The sequence below is a fragment of the Palaemon carinicauda genome, chromosome 20, assembly GCF_036898095.1.
Source record: "Palaemon carinicauda isolate YSFRI2023 chromosome 20, ASM3689809v2, whole genome shotgun sequence".
Taxonomy (NCBI): domain Eukaryota; kingdom Metazoa; phylum Arthropoda; class Malacostraca; order Decapoda; family Palaemonidae; genus Palaemon; species Palaemon carinicauda.
Window position 1 is genome coordinate 128,215,096 of NC_090744.1, and position 9,029 is coordinate 128,224,124.

General features: G+C 34.3%; 1 protein-coding gene across 1 annotated transcript; it reads left to right on the top strand.

Annotated features, from left to right (window-relative positions):
* The first annotated feature begins 1,683 nt into the window (after positions 1 to 1,683).
* LOC137614455 (mucin-3A-like) lies at positions 1,684 to 6,236 on the top strand. Its single transcript, XM_068344264.1, has 5 exons — positions 1,684 to 1,775; positions 4,675 to 4,716; positions 4,908 to 5,006; positions 5,437 to 5,730; positions 6,060 to 6,236. Exons 2-5 carry the CDS (start codon positions 4,675 to 4,677, stop codon positions 6,189 to 6,191), a joined length of 567 nt encoding a protein of 188 aa, XP_068200365.1. The 5' UTR covers positions 1,684 to 1,775; the 3' UTR covers positions 6,192 to 6,236.
* The last annotated feature ends 2,793 nt before the right edge of the window (positions 6,237 to 9,029 follow it).

Consider the following 9,029-nt stretch of genomic DNA (forward strand, 5'->3'; position numbering starts at 1 on the left):
AGAAAAGAACTTTACATGATAATACAAGCATGGAAGCAAATAGAAGGAATTACTGAAAACATCATGGAGCTAAAAATATCAGAAAGAGCAAGCCGAGGTAGATTAATGGTGCCAAAAAATATACCAGGAAAACTAAGGAAGGCGCACAAGACATTAATCCACTACGCACCAGCATCGATAATGCGGCGACTATTTAATGCGCTGCCAGCTCATCTAAGAAACATATCAGGAGTGAGCGTAGATGTGTTTAAGAATAACCTCGATAAATACCTAAGATGCATCCCAGACCATCCAAGACTGGAAGATGCAAAATACACCGGAAGATGCATTAGCAACTCTCTGGTGGATATACGAGGTGCCTCACACTGAGGGACCTGGGGGAACCCAAACATAAAATAAGGCAATAAGGTAAGGCTCATCATGAATATAAATACACCTATCTTCTTAATTATCTTGAATCTTGACGTTCGCATCACCTATAAATTACTGATCTGTGGATTCTGATTTTACAATCCAATATGTCTCGAACTGAATGAGTTCTTCAAGTATCAATCCTCCTAATATATCATTATTTATTCAAATTACTGTTCTTTAATCGGCTTAATTATAATAGAATAAATTGTATAATTGATAAATATATAAACTATGGAGTTTCATTATGGGAATCATCCGATCAGAAAGATAAGATTGTGTATTGGTCATACAATATTGCCACAGGATTTTTTCATTAATGTGGAGGCCTACTCATTATGAAAAAATTCTCAAGCGTAGTGATTGTGACACGATTTTAAGCATTTATTTTCTTTCTTTTTTTCTGAATGAAGCGTTTTCAAAAGGCAAGGAGATTTTTTGGGGGCCAGTAAACAATATCTGATTCGGAGAAATTGTCTATTCAAGATTTTAACGTTGTTAAGAAGCATAGATTTAATATATAAGATTGAAATTAACACTTATCATAGATTTTCATAAGTAATTAATTTTTCACCTATTAGATTTAATATATCTTTTTTATGTTATAACCTATCTTCCCGAATTTATTCGGGATAGCTCTGTAAGAATCAAGTTTGACTCATTGGGCTGGTAAATATCTTTTTTAATAATAACTGAACGATGGATAGAGTATGCTCTTGTAAAATGTTCATAATGATATTAGTATCCTCTATCTTTAATTACACAATTAACCATCATATCAATAAGAATAATACCGAATTTACAAACTTAAATTACTTCGACAAATTAACTATAAATTTTCATTTTCCAGACTTAGTAAGATACATATATTACTTGTACCGTGAATAATTTTTTCTGTTTTCAAAGTTCAAATATTACAATTCACAGCAAATTGGTGTTTCGTACAGAATGCTTAATCAATTATGATGTGTAAAAAGCATTCGATACGAATATAATTTTCTGCAGCGTTAAGAAATGTGAAGTGTTATTCTATAAAGTACACAGAACTCTATATTTTTGGGATGAACTTTTAAAAAAAAAAAAAAAAACTTGTAAATCTACGGGTGTTTTTTGTACCTCATCCTTGTTCAACAAAGTCTCCGATTATGGCTCTAAGCTCCTTGGACCAATGACGCCATCCCTGAAATAAATAGTTCTGTAAGCACAAAACAACCTTATGCAGGGATGACTTAATTACCAGTACTGTGTACTATTGGCTGTGTCTGAGGTTGAAAACCGAGGTATAATCCAAGTTTTCGGGCGAAGCTATTGTCAGTAGTGTTCTATCTCTCACGTAAAGTGCTAATTTCTCAAGTGAATTTAAAGTGAGTGTATCAATTTATATTTGAGTGTGCGGTTGGTGTTTTTTTTTTTTTTTTTTTTTCAGCATTATAGATGTGGACAACTCTCAAGTGGAGACTTTTCACTACTACAATGTTATCTATCTGAATTATTCTTGACTTTTGGGTTCTGGTTTAACTAAGATTCCAGTTAGTAGACTGTAATTGGGGTGTCGTAATTGTGTATCGTCCCATGCGTTCTGAATACTTTTGTGTATTTTATTGTTTCGGGGTCGGTTATAAGTTCCTTACTCTATTAAATGCTTAGGATTGTTGAATGCAATAAGACATGTTCGAAATGCATCAAGCCTTTTTTTTTTTTTCTTTTTTTTTTTTTTTTTTAAATAGATTAAACTCGACTTTGTTTTTAAAACTGTGTGAAGTTTTCACCTTTATTTAGTCATGCAATTTGTTACTTCTAATCTCAATACTTCTTTAGTACTTGAAATTATTTAAATTTTAAATTCTTTTTATATTTTTTTTTATTTTTATTTATTTTTTTTCTTTTTTTTTCTTTTTTTTTAAAGGCTTAAAAAGTTAGTGGTACTGTTTAGTACTTGAATGTTAACTTTAATACTTCAAATTGATTTTTTTAATACTTAGGCCTTTGAAAGGCTTAAAATCATTAGTCCTGTTAAATTGGATAATTAGCCTTTTTGTATCTAATCGATACTGCTTATTGGCTTCCTATTCAATGTGTAAACTTTAACAAATATTCGCTAATACTATAAATTTTTCCTACGAACATCACTTTGCAAATTACTTCTAATCCATACTTTTTGTATTCACTTAACGTTTGAAAATTACTAACAGATAATACTACTTGTATTCACCGAACTTTTATTCACTACAAATTTTACTCTTAAGTGTTAAATTTCTTCTAATTAATTTACTTGGAAGGAATCTTATTTGTATTCGCTGAACACTCACACGTAGTGTTCTATCGCTAAAGATTTGCAGTTCTCAATTGAAATTTTTATAAGCATTTGCATTTCTCTTTTCTTTGAGCAATTTGTTGAAAGCTTTGTTTAATACTCTTGACATGACTTATACTTTTTTTATTGTAGCCTACGCTTTTTGTAACTTTAGATTTCAACATTCGTATATTTACTGAATGAATGATTCACTAAATCATTGTGTTAATACTTCAGTCAATCAGTTAGGTGATCCTGATTTTATATCGGTAGTTAGTTTTTCGCCGCTCTAAAGATCACGTCAAAATAAACTTTCTGATTTCTTGGACATGGACAAATCGTTTAACCTCTGCCGGAGGTCTGTTGTCTAGGATTGCTCCTAGTTTATTCCATAATGAATGTTGCTTTTTCAACTCTTCAGTTACTTTAGGTTTACGCATATTGGTATTATGGAACACAGGAAAAACACTTTTAGAAGAATTCTAAGTCTATAGGCAACTATTATGTTTTCTTCGAAGATTACCCTTATATCAGCCGCAAAAGTAATTAATGAAATACCCCCTAAAATATTCCACAGACCACTTAGTTGGAACGGAGCGCTTTGGGTGGGGAATATCTATTGGGAATATATTATCATAATAACCCTCTGTTTTCTCCGTAAGTCTTAATAAATCCACTGAAAAAAAAAAAAATCTTAACTATGGAATCTCCTTCCCCTGAAGTGTCCAATCCACGAAAATTTTCAACCAATGGGATAACTTTCCCCCGAGTTATGCCTAGGTTGATATTTTAAGTCTGTCGTGTTTGCTCCCGCTTGTGAGTTTCGAGTAATTACAAACTTGCTTCTGCACATCTTTATTTCAACGAATGTGCCTACTCCTGCTAGTTTAGCAGCTCTCATTCCTTCCCATAACATAAACCTTTTTTACCTTATTTGGGGCTCATTGGTGTGACTTGGGTATTTCTGTGACACTGTATTCTTAGGCCAATTCCTCAGTTTATGGTATATAGTGGTGACCCTGGTGTAGTAAATACGTTCTTAAAAGCTGTTATCCCTCAAAGGTTTAGTCTAGAAAGAGATTCAGGAAAATCTTAAATTTTTTCTTACAATGCAAGGATTTGTTAATTTACTACTGTTAATATTCTCTTACTATTTCAATTTAAGTTTGTAACGTGGGAAGAGGTTTGAGCTGTGATCTGGATACTTGGTTAAATTCTGTAATAACTTAGGTTAGGTCGGTTAGTTTGTTAGTTTCTTTAATTTTCTGCGTTAATCACTGAAGTGTTTGTCTATCACGGATAGCTTCCAGTTTATGACCACTGTATACCTTCAATTTAAATACTGAACTGCCCTTTTTATAATTGTCTTTTATACCACATAAATCAGGTTGGTAACAATCTTATGACACTTAAAACTCTCTGCTTCTAACTGTTAATGCCCCTCTTAACAATTTTCGGTGTAGTAATTTTATATAATTAACTCAGATTGTATCAAATTAACTTTTAAGCGTTTTAGTAAATCTATGTGGTATTTAGGGTATGTTATTAAATTCCTAGGGTCTCTTAAGGCGACGCAGTATTTCATGGGACAATTAAGTACTAGATGTTGCGGAAGTTTTTCTTTCTGCATATCTGTGGGGGTCCTTTATTAAAGGTGGTATCTCAAAATTTAATCTGTGCTATGTCTATTAGGGAGACTCCTAGAAATAGTTCCTCATATCATAGTACGGTGACACCTGTAAGTTATTGTCTACAAAATTCAATACCATATATTTCCCCCTCTGTGGCATTATTAAACACCCTAAAGCTTCTAGATAAATTGATACATTTAATTTTATTTTACTGGTGGTCACTTTAGGTAATCAAACTTACATAAATCCATAAACTTTAAATCTAATGTTTGACAAGAACTTAATACTAAAAGGTAGTGTTTTAGAGTAACTTTAATTATGACTGGTTAATCTTTTCAGATGGCTATCCTCTTCATTTTCTTCACTGCCTTCTGTGCACTGGTAAGCTTTGGTTCTGGTGTGGAAATAAGTTCAAACCTAAATTTTTAAAACTTTATTGCTTATTGATGTCTCCTTCACATGCACTTGCAAGCTTTCGGTCCTTATGTGAAGCAAGTTCAGACCTAAATTTGGAAAATTAATCGGTAGTTTGATGTTTTGTTCATAATCTGAAACTAATTTACTTGTTTCAGGCAAGCTGCCAGATAGCTCCCGAATATGAAACCCATAGGTTAACATCTGCACTAGCACCAGCAACTGTATCTCCATTCACTGAAACTAGAACAGAAACGGTAAGAGATATCAATTTTACTTCGTTAAGTTTATGAAACCCATAGGTTAACATCTGCACTAGCACCAGCAACTGTATCTCCATTCACTGAAACTAGAACAGAAACGGTAAGAGATATCAATTTTACTTCGTTAAGTTTCCGTGGTTTTGTGGAAGTTTCTTATGCTAGAAAACTTATAGTTGGATAATTTTGATAGTTAGTAAAACACTTTGCATTTTAAATTTTATTCTGAATTAGGTTCCTGTAGTTAACTAGTTTGACTAATATTTATTGAATTTTAGTTCTGTGATTGAAACTAGTTTGACAAATTTTAAAGTTTCCTAAAATTTAATTGTCCTGTAGTTGAAACTAGTTTAACAAATTTTAACGTTTTTTCATAGTTCTGTCTTTTGCGATTGTGAACCGAATTCTTATTGCACTTAATCCTCAGGTTTTCAAGACTCATCCCCTAAGAGTGAGAGTAACTAGTGATGTCTGGATAACTGAAACTACCAATATCAATGAACTGGTAACTTCGTTTGTCACTGTGTACAGTTATTTCCCGGCTAATCCAAGAACAGTTACATCTGTTATGAGGGTGACTTCAACACCAGTTATAATTAGTACTGTAGAAATAATGGTCACACCTACACTGACAGTAACTTCAGTATTCACTAGCTTTGTAACGACTACCCAGACTGTACGATTTTGGCAGAGTATCACCCACGTCTCTGTTGCACATTCTGTAAGTATGAATTATTAAAGATTAGACTTTGATTGGTACTATTATAATTTAATGGCTATTTTTGTTCATATTTTGGCATCAATTAAGTTTAATTTCTACGAAACTGTAAAATTTTCTTATTTGAAGAATCTTTACGACCGGTTATCTTTATGTACATTATGTTATTTTAATCTGTTTGTAGCTTTTAGTTGTATAAGTAGCATTGATTGTGGAAGATATAACTGTAATTAATTTTAATCTTGAAAGTTCTTTTGAAGCTAGTTTTATGGTCAGTTTTGTAAAATGTAGATTGTGATTTTCGATCTTAAGACTTTTTCTTCTACCCATAGGTACTGACAGTGCCGGTTTGGAGTACTCAAACATTGGTTCAAGATCTGACTACTACAGTAACGCAAGAGTTTACTACGGTTGTTACCTCTTTTACACGTAGCATAAATAGGGGCTACTTACCACCTCAGTAAGGTGTTTTACTGTTCGATATGTTTAAAATAAAAGTTAGTTTGAGATTTAAATCTTTATTATAGCTCCTTAAATTTGACAATGAAGTTAATATGAACGGAATATTAGGTGTTTTGGCAGACTTAATTAGAGTTTCTAAATTGGAAAATTTTTTAAGACTGTTCTGAAGGAATTAGAGTTTTTAGTATCTACCCGACCGCTACACAAGGGAATTAGAGTAAATAGGTTATGTCTTTAAAGGAAGAAACTGTAGGTGCTAAGTGTTTGGGCCCATGCATTGTATATAATGGATAATGTCTCCTTGAAAGCTGTCCACCTGCAGTACGACGTAGCTAAGTTAATTATTGCAATAGCTAGGACAGATTTAAGCATTAATAGTGCTAATACAGAATTCAACCTTATGATTTTATTAAACTTTATCTACAAAAGATTAAAGCTAATGGTCTCCTGATGTTTAAAAGGTAATTTAAGAGACCTTGAGGATAAGCAAAGTTAACTTTTTAAAGTTTATTTGAAGTGTCCATAATTCTCTTGCTAGATATTTGATTAAAAGATCGTGAGGGAGCTGGAAAGGCTAGTTACTAACAAAGCAATATTAGTGCAAGTGGTGGCCACTTGAATTTCTGGTTGTGTAAAATAATCTTGTGACCAATCGATGTACGTTCGAACGATTGCCAGAGTGATTAGTGCCAGTAATGGGCTAAACTTCAGTGAAAGACTTAAACTGTTTTCTTACGAATTGATTTAACTTGGCTTATCCTCAAGGTCTCTTAATTAACTTTTAAACATCAGGAGACCATTTGAATCTTGTGTAGGCACAGGCACTAAACTTTGTGCTCTTTAGTTATTTGGCAATAAATGTCCTGGGCACAGTGAGGAATCATTGGCTTGTGCTGTAACTGAAATAAGTCTTTATTGTCCATCTTCAACTATTCTACTTTACACTAATGATACTGCAAGTGGATGCATGATTAGTAGAATGAAAGTATTTACTAAACTCCTGATGCAAATACTATGTAAGATTTAATACCATTTATAACGGAAGATGGCCGGACGTTGGTGTGTAATCATTGATCAGACTTGCAAGGCACAAATTTTCTACAAATTTTGTGGCTGGATTGAAAGTTTGTAATCTTAGACAGGAGAAATGTCCTAACAGGGCCTGTCCTCTTTGCATAAGCCCCTTCCACATGAGGGGCAGGTGCCCATAATTTTTTTACTTCGCAAAAGTTTCCAGTTTTGTCAAAGGCAGAAGATAGATGTAGGCTGGCAAAGACATCACTTGGTCCAGACGTTTGGTCCAGACGCTAAGAAGGTTTAAGCGTGCAGGCAGAGATTTGCTGGACAAAGTCTGGCACCTGTCCAGTCCAGTGCATTGTCAATGGATACTTTCACTTCGATTATTTCCTTGTTGGTTCCTAGTCTGTCATCTACGCAATGGTAGCAGTTCCTGCCGGTCATTCATTTGCTCCTCTTGTGGAACGGCCTTTAGGCACTGGATGGGCATCATGTTGCGAGGTAAAACTCTCCCTCTTCCTGGCTCGTGGCCCAAGTGCAAGTTTACCTGCTTCTTGCTTCTGCGTGCCATGGTTTGATCTGGTAATCCTGAAAAAGAATTCTGGGGAAATCCGTGCCTGCTGCAAGTTTGCCCCTTGTGGGGAAGGGGTTCGACTGCAGAGTTTTGTGCCTACCATTGATGTTCCTTGGGTTTTCTGATCTAGGTTCACAAATCTCATTGGCAATCATTACCGCTATGTTTTGTAATTACAAATTTTTGGCCTACAGTTGTAGGTTTGGCAGATATTTTGTAGACCATCAAAAGAGCAGACTACATTGGAAGTGAAAACAGGACAGGGCAAACTAGTGCGGTTTTAAAGTTCGTAGCTCTGAAAAATTAAAAAGCTAGCTCAATAAATTCCGGAAGAAGCATTTTGACCAAATAACAGAAGAGTTTTGACCAAATTCCAGAATAAGTAGGTTGACCAAATTCCAGAATAAGTAGGTTGACCAAATTCCAGAATAAGTAGGTTGACCAAATTCCAGAATAAGTAGGTTGACCAAATTCCGGAAGGAGCGGTTTGACCAAATTCCGGAAGGAGCGGTTTGACCAAATTCCGGAAGGAGCGGTTTGACCAAATTCCGGAAGGAGCGGTTTGACCAAATTCCGGAAGGAGCGGTTTGACCAAATTCCGGAAGGAGCGGTTTGACCAGACTTCTTGCTTTTAATTTTGGTCTTAGCCCTGCTTAACTGTTTTACCATCCCTAAAATTATTTTAGGGAGTGTTGGGTTCATTTTAGTGTTCTAATGTACTTTAATTTCCTTAAATATATTTAGTTTACCTGCACTTTAGAACTAAAGATATTGCTGTTTCAATGCAATTTTTTTTTAATTTTGCGGCTTCAACATGGCAATATTACCGAACAGTTGAGCAAGTGTACCTAGAAAGTTTTTCAAAGTTACCTAAGTTTCTGCCTGGTAATTGAATAAAGGCCCTTCAGGATTAAACACTTCCTGCTCAAGCAAGCATTGAACCCATTGTTAGGACTACAACTTTAAGTAGGTTTAGCGATAGCACTAAATACTGCCCATGGCCAGCAAGAAGTTACTGCCAGACACACAGGTTCCTAAGAACTCTAGTAGGCAAGAAGACAAGGTTATTATTCAATCTGACACTTAAGTGTGTGTGCTTCTGCTATGGATCGGTGGTCAAGACTTCATATTCTACTAAATTTAATACAACTTTATCAGTAACACGCGTGCCTTTGAAATATTGAAATGAATTAGAAAATTTGATAGCCATATGAATTCACTTCCATAAAGGGAGAATTAATCATCACTT

Coding starts and splice junctions, on each gene's coding strand:
- LOC137614455 (XM_068344264.1), top strand. CDS start 4,675: ATGGCTATCCTCTTCATTTTCTTCACTGCCTTCTGTGCACTG. Junction 4,717..4,907: donor TCACTGCCTTCTGTGCACTG/GTAAGCTTTGGT, acceptor TACTTGTTTCAG/GCAAGCTGCCAGATAGCTCC. Junction 5,731..6,059: donor ACGTCTCTGTTGCACATTCT/GTAAGTATGAAT, acceptor TTCTACCCATAG/GTACTGACAGTGCCGGTTTG.